The sequence below is a fragment of the Aotus nancymaae genome, unplaced genomic scaffold, assembly GCF_030222135.1.
Source record: "Aotus nancymaae isolate 86718 unplaced genomic scaffold, 86718_ANA_hifiasm-v0.15.2.pri h1tg000003l, whole genome shotgun sequence".
Lineage (NCBI taxonomy): Eukaryota > Metazoa > Chordata > Mammalia > Primates > Aotidae > Aotus > Aotus nancymaae.
Genome location: NW_026988414.1, coordinates 55,031,117 through 55,048,332, shown reverse-complemented (window position 1 = coordinate 55,048,332; position 17,216 = coordinate 55,031,117). Strand labels below are relative to the sequence as shown.

The 17,216-nt window shown below is 38.7% G+C and overlaps 1 protein-coding gene across 2 annotated transcripts in view; it reads right to left on the bottom strand.

Annotated features, from left to right (window-relative positions):
• Positions 1-17,216, bottom strand: part of BNC2 (basonuclin zinc finger protein 2) — a 451,398-nt gene that overhangs the window by 310,988 nt on the left and 123,194 nt on the right. For both annotated transcript variants that reach the window (XM_064381327.1, XM_064381328.1), the window contains exon 2: positions 8,707-8,832. In XM_064381327.1, coding sequence (XP_064237397.1) covers positions 8,707-8,832 — 126 coding nt within the window. The remainder of the gene's footprint in view (positions 1-8,706; positions 8,833-17,216) is intronic.

The window sequence follows — 17,216 nt, the reverse complement described above, 5'->3', positions numbered from 1 at the left end:
TGAAGCATCTGCAATATCCTTTCAAATTACAAAAAAAGAAAAAGATGAAGAAAAAAAGCCTGTCCCATGTCAGGCAGAAAGTAATGAAAATAAAAACTCCATGTTTCATTCAAGGTCTCTGTGGAAAATTCTATAACGTTTTCCTGCCTAATGAGATACAGCCTTGATAACATGTCATATTTTTAATTAAACAAGTTTTAAAACTATTCATCTATTTATTAGATAAGTATTTGTCTGCCTTATTTATGGAAAAGCAGCACTGAACAAAATGCACTGTACATAAACAGTAACTTCAAAATGGAAAGGTAAATTCATGCCATCTCATAAAAGTAGTCAGCAGGAAAAAGCCATCCTTCCTAAACTTAAAATGTAAGGAACATTAATCTTCAACCACCTACAAATATCGAGGACAAATGTACCACTCTCCTCGCTCCTTCTTAACTCAAGAATAACAATAAACCTTACTCTCTGAAACAACAAAAGAAACAGAAAAGAGCTTCAATGGCAGCTCTGTGTCATTAGTGGACAATGAGAAAAGATGAGAAAACGTACACTATGTTGACACAAATGTGCCTTCCCCTCTAGAACCGACATCTCCTGAAAGCTTTTCTGTTAAACTTCCCTCCAGTTCACCACCATTAAGCACAAAAAAGTCTCAAAAGAAGCAAATTCAATATCTGAGAGGAAACAAACCAGAACCCAAAGAATTGTTGCCTTAAAATATATTAAGTCCACCTGTGGTCAATAAAAATATTCTTGCTGGGGGGAGGGCAGGAAAAACCCCTATGAGTCAATTGTCAACAGTGACTGTACCTTTACTGCTAGCTATTACCCACTTAAACTCCCTCTAAAATTTGCTAGCCTCTTGATTTCTGAAGTGGCACTCAGTGCCTCAGTCAAGCTGCCTGCTCAGCTCCTGACCTTCCCACTAATGGCTGTTATTTGTGGGAGGCTTAAGGACACTGTCAATAGCAAGCTTCCTCCTCCTTCCACTCAGCCTCTGTTGTATCGCTTTGCCTGTGTGTTTTTGCCTGTGTGTTCTCTCTTGCCTCTCCCTCTGCTTGTCTCTTTCTTCCCCTCCTTCACTCCCTCTTCCTCTTTTTCCAGTCCCTACCCCTTTTTTCTATCAGTCCTGCAGTCCTCTTCTTTCCCAAGTATCCTACCTCACACTCCACACACACACTAACAACACAAAAATCAACTGGCATGCAGCAGCAAGCACCTGCAGTAATAGACTCTTTTATTAAAACTGTTATTCTGCAAGACTTGAAATTCCCCGTGGACCGGGCCATGTCAAAGCCGATATAATTAACTAGAGTCTCAGCAACGGATCAATTACCAGACAAGCAAGTGATAGTGAAATCAATGAAAGATCATCAGCCACATTATCAGTGTTGCAACTCATTAGGGCAAAACTGAGAAATGTGCTCAAAGCGAGCCCAAGCAAGGTGGCATTACAAAACAAAGGGCTAATTTGGAGACCCTGCTGTGAACAATCTGTAACAGAATTAGCCTTTTTTCCCCCTAAACTGCACAGCTCCGTAACTAAATGTGACAGACTGAGAGAAGCAGTTTATTAAGACACCAACCCCAAGTTTATTTAGTTCATAAACTCTCTCCTAGAAAATCAATACAGTCTGTACAGGGTTATTAGGCTGACTAGCTAATACATCCAAATCTAGTCTGCCCAGCCAGCAGTCTTCTGACAAAATGCTACCCAGTATAGGCAAACTGAGCTCTTCCAGACACCAAGGACTCAGGTGTCTCTGGCTGAAACAGGTCTGCAATATAACATGTTATTGCCACAACACAAGCCTTAAAAACACCAGGATAGCTTTCTAAGGTTTAAAAAATATTTTTCATAGCAAATATACAAAACTGCATCTGTTAAATGGATTTGCTCAAACAAAATCTTAACTACTTTGGAACACAACTTTACAAAGAAGACAAGCTTTGTTACAAAAAGAGACAACAATTAATCCAAACTCAATAATAAATAAAAAAAGATTGTAAGTTTCTCTAACACTCATTTTTTTACTAAATTTTTGAAAAGAACATTTGACCCCTCTGTAAATCCTCAAGATACATGATCTGAACTTCCACATATAATATAATGTGTAGAACCTTTGATGTTAGGATTATTTCTATCTAGCAAGTGGGGGACACCTGTATCGTTTTACCAACACAGGTACATAAAAATACACCTACAAGGCACACAGATGTCTTTTGAGTTTTTTTCACTGACTACATAGTCTGACAATTATGGAATAACTTTAGAATCATTTGTATGAAAAGTATTTAAAACTAGAAGGAAGGAGACAGGTATCACTTCCACAATAATTGCTTTTTGCTGCTGATTCTGAGTATTTCAGGTTAAAGAATCAGAAGTACTTAAAGGCCATCTGTTGGCTTTCCCACATTTACTGATAGTGAGAAAGGGACCATGGCAATTGTGAAGTCCACCAAACTAGGTTTCACTGCATCCAAGTTAAAGACATGGCAGGAATGTGAATACCTCCCCCACACCACAACACATAAGCAAAAATATACTTAAACACAGTAAGAAGCTCAAAAATATTTTACAATGGTAAAACAGATTGGAGAACTGAAGGGAAAAAAAGACAATGGTTCTGGAAGTGATTTCTGATGTTGACGATGTTTTAACATTTAAAATCTTCCAAGAAGAGGACTGCATTATAACATGCCTTTTGTATACTGGCTCTAAGATACTAAATCCTAAACTTAAAAAGAAATCTTTATTTTCACATGACTACAGTTAAAATTTAATTTATAGATTGCTGTAATTAAACATTTTCCCTGTAACTTTCGAGCTGACACCTTATTAAGCATTTCATAACTCATGTTTCTGTGTAATATGTAAAAAAGTCAGACATATATTCTAAACCTGTGCTATAGGTGCCATGGTTTAGATAGTAATTAAAAGTTATAATTGCAGGAAAATTTTACTTTTTAAAACCTTTTTGCATATAACTACACACTGTGCATGCACCCTCAATGAGATCCAATTAGTTACAAAAAATTTGCATTTCAGTTAGTGTGGGATAACAAGACTATAGGGAGGCACAATGCAATTCCACCAGCAGAGTAAAAAAGTGTGTTCTTTCTTGTTAGCTCTGTAAGCAATAATTCCCACAACCGTTTAAAATGTTACTGATCTTTTCAATACTTGAGTATTAAGGTGGGTTTTGGGTTTTTCCCTCAATTTTCTTTTTAAAAAAAAAATCATATGTTGGTGTACACAAATAAGCCACAGTGAATACATAAAAATGCAAGTGAGCAAAGAACTTTGTTTTGCATGTATGTTTGTGGGGTGTTCCCTTTGAGGGGAAGGGGATATTGCATACTTTTTCTTTTTTCTACTTAAATTCTTTAAAAGTACATTGCTAAAATAAGTTCTGTAACTGGGGGCAAAAAAATCTCACTGAGTTCTATGTAAATATATATGATTTTATGATAAAAGCATACATTTACTGCACTGAGAATGTACTCTAGGATTTTTTTTCTGTCTCCAACAATGTAAATCCTGCACAAATATAAAATAAATGTATAGTTTATGTATACAATTTAACAAGCATCTCTATAACTTCTGCTGGTTCACAGAACAATACCTGTAATTCCCTGGGTTCAATTCAGCAACTGTTAACAAATTCCATAATCTGTAATATGCTCTGCCTTTGCTCTTCTTTTATTCACTATTCATTTTCAAGGCTTGGTTAAGTACAGAGCTGGGTTAAAGATCAGTGGTTTTTCATGTGACACACGCTGGTATTCATTTAATGGCTTGTCAAGACAAAACTGTCCCTGTTCTTGCCAAAATAATAAAAATGACGCTCCACATCGCATGACAATCAGCACTTCCTTATGGCGAAACAACTCGAGCTTTTGTAATTCACTTATTTTATAGAAAAAAAAATGTTAAAAACTGGCAACCCAATTTATATGTGGAAATCAGGTTGCCATTCTTGAAGAAGAGTTTTAAAATGTTTTGCCCTCTCCTAATTCTAGAACAACATGTAAACTAGTTTCTAATCAAATCAGACTTTACCGTATAAAAATAATGCTGAAGCTACAAATTCATATGGCATTAAGGTATATAACTTAATATATGCAAATTATGCAGAAGCAGCAGGCTGGACTCAGTCACAGAGGTGGGGGAACCAATTGAGGAAATGTCATTTTTCTTGAGAACAAAGTATGGGACTTGCTTTGCAACATCTGTTGGGCTGTGTGAAATGTTAACAGATGTCTTAAGTGAAAAAAGGAAAAAGAAGTAATAAAGGAAACCTCTTCTGAACAGATAATCCACCCAAATTTCCATATTCCTGACGAAAAAAGTTGACAGCAACCTTTTTCCCTTGTGAAACCTGCCATCCTTACTTTATTGTGTAAAGTTTCATTTTCTATGTGAAGGGGGAAAATTTTTTGACTCACTGTAAAGAAATGAATAGAAAAGAAGTAAAACAGTAATTTCAACTCAGGTTTTCCCTTTGTAAAAAATTACACTATAATCTAAGCTCCCTGTTTTCCATTGACATATGTAAACAGATGGAAAGATAGTAAAAAATTCACCCCTACCCAAAAAAAAATACACACACACATACAAAGATGAAATATTACTCTACTATGTTTACATTAACTCTACCGGCATGGAGTGGGGAGAAGTAGGAAGAGTGAAGAGTAGCTTATAAGATAAAGTTCTGATATTAAGTCATCTCTACTGATAAAGGTACTCATCTTCACAATTAAGATTCACCTATCATTAGCCAGGCCTGGTGTCAGATGCCTGTAATCCCAGCTACTCAGGAGGCTGAGGCAGGAGAATCACTTGAACTTGGGAGGTGGCAGTTGCAGTGAGTCAAGATTGCACCACTGCACTCCAGCCTGGGCAACAAGGGTGAAACTCCATCTCAAAAAAAAAAAAAAAGATTCACCCATCATTTACACCTAAGTCTTTGCACTCTCCAACTGGCTCCTAATTTCCTTTTATATCATCCTTATAAGAGGATGTAAATCAGCAGTAAAGGTTGATATTCATGAAAAATTTTGAAGTATACTAGTTGGATCCCTGTATTTAAAGTTTAAGGAACCTAGACAACTAGTTTCCTGGTTAACAATTCTCTTTTGTGTTTCAATTTACATATGATCTAGCCAAGCCTAAATGTAGTAAGCTTTAATTCCAATAAACATGTTGATGCATGCATGCCAACTACTGAATCTAACCTAGTGCCTATCTGTGAATGAATGAACTATACACCTATCTGCTTCTATACGTCTTCTTCTTTGCGAACACCTATATTCTATTGCTTATTCTCTTAAAAACGTGGGACATGAATTTGGGTTAACAGCTTAAAGATGAACACATTCAAAATGCACTTAAGGGTCTTTATAGATTCAAATAAGGAAAGAAAAAATTTGTGTCATCTCTGATTGCCAGGCTCAATCACTGGCTCCTCTCTGTTAGGATTATACATGTTACTTCGTATTTACAACTATACCTTCTCCAGATGGTTCTGGCCACCTTGACTGGGCATTTTAACGTAAAGAAGGCTTCATCAGAACAGCCTGAAGATTTGATGGGGCAAGGTCATGGTCCAAGTTGCAAATAAGACAAGCAGGCATGCCTTCAGTTTTCAGTTGCTTTGGTTTACTCCAAAGTACTGTGAGTACTAGATGGTCCAATGGTTACTCACAAGAACACGATATCCAAGCATGTGACAAAAATAAATAACCACTCACCTATATGGAGGGAGAAAGCTTGTGTACTGAAGACTTCATTATATGCCCTTCGACCAAGAGAGGAAAATAGGCCTTCTAACATAAGGCTGGAGGAGGACACAGGGTCAAATCACTTTAAACAGTGGCACAAACATCCCCCATAACTAAATGTTATCTAAAAGCTTCAATCTTCTCAGCAAAAGGGAGAAACTGCTCTGGTTGACACGTGTGTCTGTACCGAGTAAAACAATCAATATAATACAGTATCTGCTGACAGCCTAATCAGAGGCTCAGTTTCATCGAAATACATCGAGGAAATATCCAAAAGCCATAATCCCTTGATGCACTACAAAAATTTAAAAATAAAAGGATTTGAGTAGGGTATGGTAGATGAAGTAGTTTACAAAATGTTAGGGAATGATGAATCCTTAGACTCAAGATATTTGCAGATATAAAAGCTGCTGAGGTCAGCATGAATCTTGTGCCTACAAAAGGTCAAACATTTTACCTACCTTGTTTTGGTTTAAAAAAAGAAAAGTGACTTTTATTAATCTTCTCTCAAGTGCAAACAGTAACAGTGGCTTCTTTCTACCAAACCTGTATTCAATGTTTTATAAGAAAATCCAGAAGTAAAGAACCAGTGACGGCTTTACTTAAATGAATTAAAAACAAACAAACAAAACAGGCTGGGGGCACACACAATGGGAAATTACTTTCACATGAACATGAAAGTTGCAAGAATTATAAAGGTAATGTTAATTCATTTTTTGTTTTTGTTTTTTTTTTTGTTTTTTGAGACAGGATCTCACTCTGTCTTCCAGGCTGGAGTACAGTGGCGTGATCTTGGGTAACTGAAAGCTGTGCCTCCTGGGTTCAAGCGATTCTCCTGCCTCAGCCTCCCAAGTAGCTAGGATTCCAGGCGCCTGCCACCAAGCCCAGCTAATTTTTGTATTTCTGGTAAAGATGGGATTTCACCATTTTAGCCAGGCTGGTCTTGAACTCCTGGCCTCAAGTGATCCACCTGCCTTGGCCTCCCAAAATGCTGGGATTTATAGGCATGAGCCACCACACCCAGCAAAGGTAATGTTAATTTCTTTATTTACTTCCTTCTACAGTCTGTGGACCAAGAAGCTTGCAGTCTCATTAAAGATATCATAATAATGGTATAAATTACTGTCAGGAAAAAAGATTGAGATTCACCAACATCCAAGAAAATTATGTTGCAGGCCGGGCACGGTGGCTCACACCTATAATCCCAGCACTTTGGGAGGCTGAGGCAGGCGGATCACTTGAGATCAGGAGTTCAAGACCAGACTGGCCAACATGGCCAAAATCCCATCCCTATTAAAAATAAAAAAAATTAGCGGACTTCATGGCACATGCCTGTAATCCCAGCTACTCAGGAGGCTGAGGCAGGAGAATCACTTGAACCCAGGAGACAGAGCTTGCAGCGACCCAAGATTACACCACTGCACTCTACTCCGTCTCAAAAAAGAAAAAGAAAATCATGTTGCAAGGCAGAGCTCAGTACCTCATGCAATTATTGGAAAAAACTCAACACTGCCTTTAGAATGACTACAGAGAAGGCTGGGTGTGGTAGCTCATGCCTGTAATCCCAGCACTTTGGGAGGCTGAGACGGGCAGATCACTCGATGTTGGGAGTTCGACACCAGCCTGACCAACATGGAGAAACCCTGTCTCTACTAAAAATACAAAAAACTAGCTGGGCATGATGGTGCATGCCTGTAATCCCAGCTATTCAGGAGGCTGAGGTAGGAGAATTGCTTGAACCTGGGAGGTGGAGGTGGAGGTGGAGGTGAGCTCAGATTGTGCCTTTGCACTACAGAATAAGCAACAAGAGTGAAACTCTTTCTCAAGATAAAAAAAAAAAAAAGAATTATCACAGGAAAAAAAAAACCAACAACACTAAAAATGATACTCCCCTATGTGCAATTTACAAACCTAAAAAGTCAACTTAAAAATAAAATCCCAGTATACTTAAAGTTTCAAAAATTTTTATAAAACCAGAGACTATTTTTTATTTTTTAAGAGATAGGATCTTACTCTGTCACCCAGGCTAGAGTGCAGTGCACAATCATAGCTCACTGTAACCTCAAACTCCTGGCTCCAAGCAACTTTCCCACCTCAGCCACCACACCTAGCTTTTTTTTTTTAAGATGGGGTCTCACTGTGTTTCCCAGGCAAGTCTAGGAACTTCTATCCTCAAGCAATCTACTGGTCTTGGTAGAGACTATTTACATACATATATATTTAAATTGAAAAATGTTGAAACAAAGCAAATGTTGATGAACTTAGAGATTGTTTTCAAAATTAAGAAACCCAAAAGATGCCAGAAACCTATTAACAGCAAGTTAAAAATAGGAAGACTGAACCATTAGCTTTGAAGATCTGCATAGTGACTGCCTTTGGTGTAGAACAGTGCCTGGGCAAAGGGACACTTATGGGGTTCAGGTAATGTTATGTATCTCCACCTAGCAGGTGGTCCTGGGTACATTCACTTTGTAAAATGTATCAGGCTGTACACATATTTGTGCACTTTTCTGTAAGTATGTTAAGTTTCAGTTTTAAAAGTTTACTACTCACACTATTAATACAGTACTATTATTAAAAATAGTGATAACAATAAACTACCCTAGAACAGTATGAAAGAAAGAAGATAAAAAGGAAAAGAGAAATAAGTGCAGGTAGGGAGAGAACCAACAGAAGACAGACACTTTATCACATTCAAAATCATTCAAATAACCATCATCAAATCTACTACTTTCAATGATTTCTTCAGAGGCAAAAAGTGTCAGGAAGCAAGTCAATATCTGAGTTGCATAAAATGAAGATGAGTATGAAAAACAGTGAAAGACTGGCGGGAAGAATAGGTGAGAGATATATCTTAACTAGGTAGACAAAGCATGCGAGTATGTCCAAGTAACTTAAAAGAAAAAAAAAACAACATACCTCAATTTGAGATGTATCAACCCCACAACATGGGACCTTGAAATATGCTGGCCAGTCTTGCTCACTAAGCCTGTCCTCTGATTTGTAATTAAGGCTATGTGGAGGTGGGGTGGGCCCAAGGTGTGCCTATTGAGAGATTGGGAAAGGAAATTACATATGCCCAGACAATATTACTTAAAAGCACTGAGTACATCAAAACTTTTAAGAAATTGCAAATGTAATACACCTATGACCAACGAAACACATTTTTAAGAGTTAACAATTTCTAAGGCTGATAGTAGCCAACAGCTAAGTAAACTTTGATAAGAACTAAAGTAACAAAGTAGAAATAACTGAATAATTTGCTAATTGATAATGAATACACTTTTGTCCTGCCTAGATCAATTTCTTACTCCCTTTTCTACCCCCCGCCTTTTTTTTTTTTTTTTTTTTTTTTTTTTTTGAGACGGAGCCCTGGTATGTCTCACCAGGCTGGAGTGCAGTGGTGCAATCTCGGTTCAATGAAACCTCCGCCTCCTGGGTTCAAGCAATTCTTCCGCCTCAGCCTCCCAAGTAGCTGGGACCACAGGCACGTGCCACCACGCCCGGCTAGCGCCCGGCCTTCTACTGCTTAATATGACACTTTTAACTACTGTTAGGGAATACTAATCAAGCCCCCCGCCCCTTGCCAAGTACAAGAAGCTGTGGAGAACACAAAAGTTAAGACATACTCCTTCCTCACAAGTTTACAATCTAATATAGGAGATAAGCTGTGAACAAAACAACCTTAACAAAAACAGAATGGAAAAAGAAAAAGTAGCAGAATTCTGAACAACTTAAGAGCTCCCTTCCAGCCAGTGTGGTTTTTAACAAAAAAAAACGGCTTTTATGCAGAGGCAGTTTTTGCTCTAGCACTGAGCGTCGATTATATTCCTAGAGAAGTAACACAGTTTGACAGGAACCTAAGGGAAGATATACATAGAAGAACAATGAATGAAATGGATGCAGTGGTTGATAGGAACTATTCTAAAAGTAAGGGCCCAATACCCCACCATAAACAGTCGCTATTTAGCCTGTTATCCACCAACAGTCAAAACTACCAAAAGCTTCTCAACAGCCATAAGGTCTGATCATTATTTTACTCCAAGATTTATCTGGCAACAATGTAACAGATGGACTGAAGTGTGAAAAGACAAAAGCAAGGTCCAATTAGGAAGATATTAAAATAGGCTGGGCAGAGTGGCTCACGCCTGTAATCCCAACATTTTGGGAGGTCGAGGCAGGCGGATCATCTGAGGTAAGTAGTTCAAGACCATCCTGGCCAAAATGGTGAAACCCCATCTCTAATAAAAATACAAAAAAATTACCCAGACATAGTGGTGCATGCCTAGTCGTCCCAGCTATTTGGGAGGCTGAGGCAGGAGAATCGCTTGAACCCAGAAGGCAGAGGTTGCAGTGAGCAAAGATTGTGCCATTGTACTCCAGACTGGGCAAGAAGAGTGAAATTCTGTCTAAATAAATAAACAAACAAACAAACTGGGTAAATTACTGGCAATAGGACTATAGAAAAAAAAGGACATAATACAAAAGATACTGTGAAGATAAAATATAAAATCAAGGGGACCAGAATGACTAATAAATGAGAAGTGTCAACAATGACACTAAAGTTCTAACAGTCTGAGCCTAGGAAAATGGCAGCATTATCAACAGAAATGGGGATGGACTGGTTTGTGGGAATATATAGCAAGCTCAGTATGCAGGAACAGCGAGCAGATCATGCAGATGACCAGGCAACTAGAAATGTCAGAAAACTGATTAATACTGAAGTTACCAAATCCAGCAGCCATCTACACAGACCTGCTACAAGAGATAAAACAAGTGGCCAAGGTTAGAATCTCAGGGGATACCCACAGTTATCAGGAGAAAGACAGAAGAAACCGTATTAACAGGAGCACTGTGACTATCCAATGTTCCACATGACAAGGGAAAACAGTTGACAGAAGATAGAATGCTTGAGAGTTTTAAATAATCTAAAACAAGACGGTATTAGGGTATGGTAAAACGAAATGAAATAGTAAGTAGAAGCAAATTCAGTAGGAACAAACCAAAAGGCATGGGAATAACAAATACCAAAATCAAAATAGTGCTTAAGGATGGAAAATGGGGAAAGACGGATGGGGAGATTGACAGTGACTGACACAGTTTAATTTAAATAGTAATCCTAGTCTTCAGATGTGTTTGTACATTATTAGTTCCTAAACTCAGCTCAATGGGTGTTCAGTATACCATTCTTCATGTATATTTGTGGCTGAAATATTTTATTAGGCTTTATGCCATAAGAGAGAATGTCTTTGTAAACTGACAGATATCCAGAATCCATATTGCAAAGGCATTAAGAAGTAAGCAAATTGTGAAGACAAAGAGACAGAAAAGATAAAACATTCTCTGGAGAAATTCTGCAAAGAAAACAAGAGAAACGTGGTCTGAAAAGTTAAGAGGACCTGGGACAGGTTATGTTCGTAAGTTGGCAGTTTGTTTTTCACTACAGGGAAAAAAAGAGACTATCACAGGCAAAGGGGACGAAGCCAGCAGAGAAAAGGATATTGAAGATCTAAGCCAGAGGGAAAATGGTAGTATGAAAGGGTCCAAGGAGAGAATATGATCAAGAGCACAAATGAAAAGGGTGCCCCTGGAGGGAAGCGGGGGGGACTTTTTTTCCCTCAGAAACCAGTTAAGAGATACAGAAAAAAAATCTGTGGTTAAGAAATACATATATTAAAACCGGTCATGTTAGAAAGTCAATTTATTACCATTCTCCTCCACTATACTGTACACTTCTTAAAAGGAACAGAATTTATCTTTGCTAATTCAGGGTCTAACAGGGTGCTCAATAAACGACAGCTACATGAACAAAATCATCTAAGGGAGACCTGATAGGAAGGAATCGAGGAGTCCTAGATGGAAGAAAAGGTTGGGTCCAACTGGAAAGGGTAAAATGAAACTCTGCTGTAACCCCAGCACTTTGGGAGGCCGAGGCAGATGGACCACTTGAGGTCAGGAGTTTGAGACCAGCCTGACCAACATGGAGAAACACCATTTCTACTAAAAATACAAAATTAGCTCGGTGTGGTGGTACATGCCTGTAATCCTAGCTACTCAGGAGGCTGAGGCAGGACAACTGTTTGAACCTGGGAAGCAGAGGTCATGGTGAGTGAGATTGCACCACTGTACTGCAGCCTGGGCAACAAGAGTGAAATTCCGTAGAAAGAAAGAAAAGAAAGAAAAGAAGAGAAGAAAGGAAGAAAGAAAAGAAAGAAAGAAAAAAGAAACTCTGAATCAGTAAGAAATGAGTAACAGAAATGGCAAACAGCAGAACTTACCCTGGGTTCTCACAAAGTGTGAAAGTGTGAGAAATAATAAACAAGCTGACTAGGTCCAAGAGAGTATAGCTCAGAGTTCCCAGTTTTGGAAGTAAAATACTTAGAACCAGCAAAGAGTTTTCAATACAAAGAGAAAAATGCCTTGCTCTAAAACATACACCATGCCAGGTGCAGTGGCTCATGCCAGTAATCCCAGCAATTTAGGAGGCCAAGGCAGGTGGATCACTTGAGGTCAGGAGTTCAAGACCAGCCTGTCCAACATGGGGGTAAAACCCTGTCTCTACTAAAAATACAAAAATTATCCAGGTATGTTAGTACACACTTGTAGTTCCAGCTACTCAGGTGGCTGAGGCACAAGAATCGCTTGAACCCAGGAGGTGAAGGTTGCAGTAAGTCCAGATCACACCACTGCACTCCAGCCTGGGTGACAGAGTGAGACTCCATCTCAAAAACAAACAAACAAACAAAAAAACACATATATCTTTGACGGGCAATCATACGTTATAAATCATTGACATTATGCAGCATTCTCATAGTGTGTAGTTCTTATAAAGAAAATAAAGTAAAACACTGAGAATTGATTTTGGATAAAATTACTTAATTTTTATGTAGGTTTTCCCCAATTCTAAGTGTTTAGTACGTAGAGTTTTTCTAATGTCTTTGACTTTATTTCTGACTAGGAAATTCCCCAAAGCCAATAAAAATCGAAATACTTTATGCTATGTCACCTATGTGACTTGAACAAAGCCATCGGAGATATGGAATAATTTCACTTCATTAATAAACATAAGACAAAGCTGAAGAGAGCCAAGTTCCACTCCTTATTGCCCGACTCCTGTCTCCAGAACTGCAATTGTGGTCCAAAGTCACACCAGCTCTCTGCCCAATTAGCAAGGTCTGCATTAGCAGAACTCAGCACTTCTAGTCCAGAATCCCTCTAGAGAGCAGGGAAATGATGGGTTCCATCACCTGGCCAACATCAGCAACCACCAGAGTCACCTTAGGGACAGAGACAAAGGCATTCATCTATTGTACTGGCAGCCCCTACAGCCTGCCTTCCTGACAGAGTCCTTTCTGTGAAGACCACTATCTAAGTGACCTGTCATAGAGCTTTATAAAGCAGCATTAATACTGTGGGCCAAAATGAGATTGATCTTTGAGCTTCGTGGTCTCCTGTTGTCAACAGTGCATTATAAAACCAATACTAAATACTTTATAAACAGGTCTCCCCACAGTATATTAGAAAAACAGTGCATATTTCATGCCCCATAGTTAGGTAGCCACATATCCATCAGACTAATAAATTATTTATTAGGTACTCAGAAGTGCAATAAGAGTCAATAAACTAACTTCTAGATACTTACAAGCTACTATTTCACTGAAAATTGTACCTGAATGAGAAAACTGTCTCACTAACTGAATGGGGGATGGAAATATCTCAGCTCCTTCAAGTGTACTGTTAGAAGGAAGCATGGGCCACGTGAGTGAGAAATGACAAAATCCCCACACACTGAAAAGAGTCCTAGTTATTAAATTACAAAGAAGTATCATCCAACCCCATGCTCATTTCTTTTCTCTTGTGTATAGATTCCTCTGGTTCTACCATACTTGGAGACAGCTCAGGGAAATAAAAATTGGTGGAAACATTTCTCACACACCCTGAGTCAGGCCAGTGACAACCACCAATAATGGTTTGCATTTGACATCTCCAGAGAAACTACACAATGACTTGAGTGTATAAGCTTTCTGCTACATGCGTAGCATACAATTTCGAATTTATGAATCTAAGGTTTAGAGCAGACTTCTTTTTTCTATTTGGTTAAAGCTTCCAAGCCTATAGACATCCTGTAAGACAGTCCCTGGTGCTCTGTCCAACATTATAAGGCATCTCTTTCCTGGTTCTACCCCTCTGAAAGAGGACCTTCCATTCTAGAATGTATTCCAGCCCTTCAAGAAGGAATTTCTTCAGCAAGGAGTTATTTCTCAAACTATCAGAGGCGTGGACCTTTGTGTAGTATTGTGGGTGTCATGGTTTCACATGTTGGCCACATTAATACCGGAGAGCAAGCATCTGTAACCCACAGCTGTGTGCTCCAGCCCCAAAGCACCCGCAGGGCTGATGCCAATGCAAACCACTCTTCCCATCCCACATCTGAACCACACTGGTTTTCTTCAGGAGCCAGAGGCTGAGATACAGTTCTGAAAATGAAGGTTTGGGGTTCTTTCCATTCACACGATGGGTATAGGGTGTTGAGAAGAATAGTGCCAGATGGACTGGCTCTTTTTTCCTCCCCCATTCCATACCAAGTGAATAAACCATAAAGAGGCTTATGGTGTCAAAGGGTCTTCCAAAATACCCCAGGGGAAAAATCTAAATGGATAAATATATAGATTTTGTTCACACTGATATCAGGTTTTTTTTCCCTACCATCTTGTACTTTTACTCCTATAGGCTGAAGTTTTCAAGGTTGGAAAATATTTTATGTCGGTTAAAAAAAAAGTGGAACTAAAGGAGAAACATGGGAGAGACTTAGTTTCATACCACTTTCTCAAAAAGACCTCCCAAATCTTACAAATAATGAATGCTAATGTAAAAACATAGGAGAAGACTGTTTTCTTGTATTACTTTTGCTACTACAACCACTACTGCTAAGATGATTATTCATATTAATGAGTTTGGTATGTAGACAAACTATAAAAGACGCAGTCTCTGACCTCAAGTACTTATCTCTGTCTTTTGGGATTTACTCCTCCTGCTAGATCTACTTTCATTCTTCATACCCTTGCCCAGAGGAAGTGATCATCACTCAGGACTTGGAGCATTTCCATGGGTGGGGTTTAAATATGACAATGAGAAGAAAGAGAACTTTTGCCCTTGGACACAGACAACCTTGGCCCCAAAGTTCAGGATGTCTAGTTTGTGGCAAGAGAAATATAAACTCCCTGTGAAATTTTGACGCTGGTCTCACTGAGCTTTATCAGAAAAACTGTGTAAAATGTGAAAGCTTATAGTATTCCAGTGCTTTATCACGTCATGCCCACATATGCAAACTGTATCACTGTACACTAATGAACTAATAGTAAACAATTTCTCTTGATCCTTGCTGTTATTTACATTTTATGTGTGTGCTTATAGCATATATAGAAGAAATATATCCAGGAAATCAATTTTGCCAACTGATGGTCAGAGTTCTACAGTGAGATTTCTGGTGTTTGAATAACTGCAGAACCTTTTAAAACTGTGTGACCTCGGCAAGTTGCTTAGCCAAAGTTATTCATCTCTCAAGTGGAAATAATAGTACCTGTTTACAGCATTGTTGTGAAGATTAAGTATTTTTATTAATGCAAAAGTTTTAGCCAAGTGCCTAGCATGTAAGTACTAAAATATCAGTTGCTGCATATGTATGTGTGTGAAAAGAGATTTCAAAACAGAAGCCCAAAGGCCAAGTTTGGCTTCAGGTGTGTTTTGCTTGGCTCCTCCTAAGTGAGTGTGTATGAGTGTGCATATGTTTAATTATTGCCTAACATGTAAAACACAAGAAATTTTAAATTAAAATATGGATGTTCAGCTGTTGAGGGAATGGGCAGGGAGAGGCAAAAGGTGAGGCGTCAAAGAATTAGAGATATGGCATCAGAAACGTATGTTCCTTCGTGACAACAATCAGCAGGGGAGGAGTAGAAGCTACTCTCTGCAGCACGTAACCTCGTTTTATACCCTACCAGGTTCTCTCAATTCCTCTACGTGCCTGGCCACTATTGCCATCTAAGTTCATGACCCCTGGCCTACAACCCATTCTGTATTAACTTAACATATATGGAGAGTTCATTCGCACATAAATGAAAGTCTTATTTAAATAAAGTATCAAGTACCAAAATGTTTTCTATTATGCCTGCCTCTGATGAAAGTAACACTGAATTGCATTACGTTCTTTTTGCATTTTCCTAAACTCTATATTGTTTTGTTTTGTTTTTTAATATACTTTAAGTTCTGGGATACAAGTGCAAAACATAGAGATTTGTTACATAGTTACACAGGTGTCATGGTGGCCTGCTGCACCCAACAACCCATCATCTACATTAGGTACTTCTCCTAATACTATACCTCCCCTAGCTCCCCACCCCGCAACAGACCCCAGTATGTGATGTTCCCCTCCCTGTGTCCATGTGTTCTCATTGTTTAACTCCCACTCATGCATGAGAACATGCAGTGTTTGGTTTACTGTAATATATAAAAGGAGTAAGTAAACTCATTACATGTGACTGTATCAGGGGCCCTGCTACAAGTACAGACATAGGCTTTAAGACAGCTATTTCTTCAGTAATGTGGTTCTCAAATATATTTGCTTTTAACTAGGGGAGACCTTTTTTGAAAAGAAAAAAATATTGATACTGAATATACGAGACAAGTAATATAAAGCCTGGGTCTCTTGGCTTCTGCAGCCCAAGACACACAGAATTGTAAAGTCTTACCAAAAAATTTTAGGAAACTAATCTAATCCCATTGCTTTACTATACAAGCAAGGAAACTGAGGCAAAGTCAAAAAATAAGCGGGTAGCAAAGCCTAGACCATTTTTCAGGGATTGGTTCTCCTAAATGTGTTCACACCAGAGCTCAAAGCAGTTACCCAGAAGGTTGAAAATCTAGTAGTATACAAGATTTACTCTTCCCAACTTGTGAGAACTGACTATTAAATTTTTAGGAAACTTACAAGCCAGTTGACTTCACATTGGCCATGCTGACCATGACTGCAATCAGTGTCAGATCCCCCCCCCATCATTTAACCCCATGAACCTTATTAAACTTTTTTTTTTTTTTTTTTTTTTTTTGGCAACAGGGTCTTGCTCTGTCACCAAGGCTGGAGTGCTGTGATCCAATCTTTGCTAACTACAACCTCTACCTACTAGGTTCAAGGAATTCTCAAACCTCAGCCTCCAGAGTAGCTGGGATTACAGCTGTGTGCCACCATGCCCAGCTAATTTTTTTATTTTTAGTAGAGACAGGGTTTCACCATGTTGGCCAGGCTGGTCTCGAACTCTTGGCCTCAAGTGATCTGCCCACCTCAGCTTCTCAAAGTGCTGGGATTACAGGCGCAAGCGACTGTGCCTGGCCTAAACTTTTTTTTTTAATTAAAAAAAATTTAATCCAGTTAA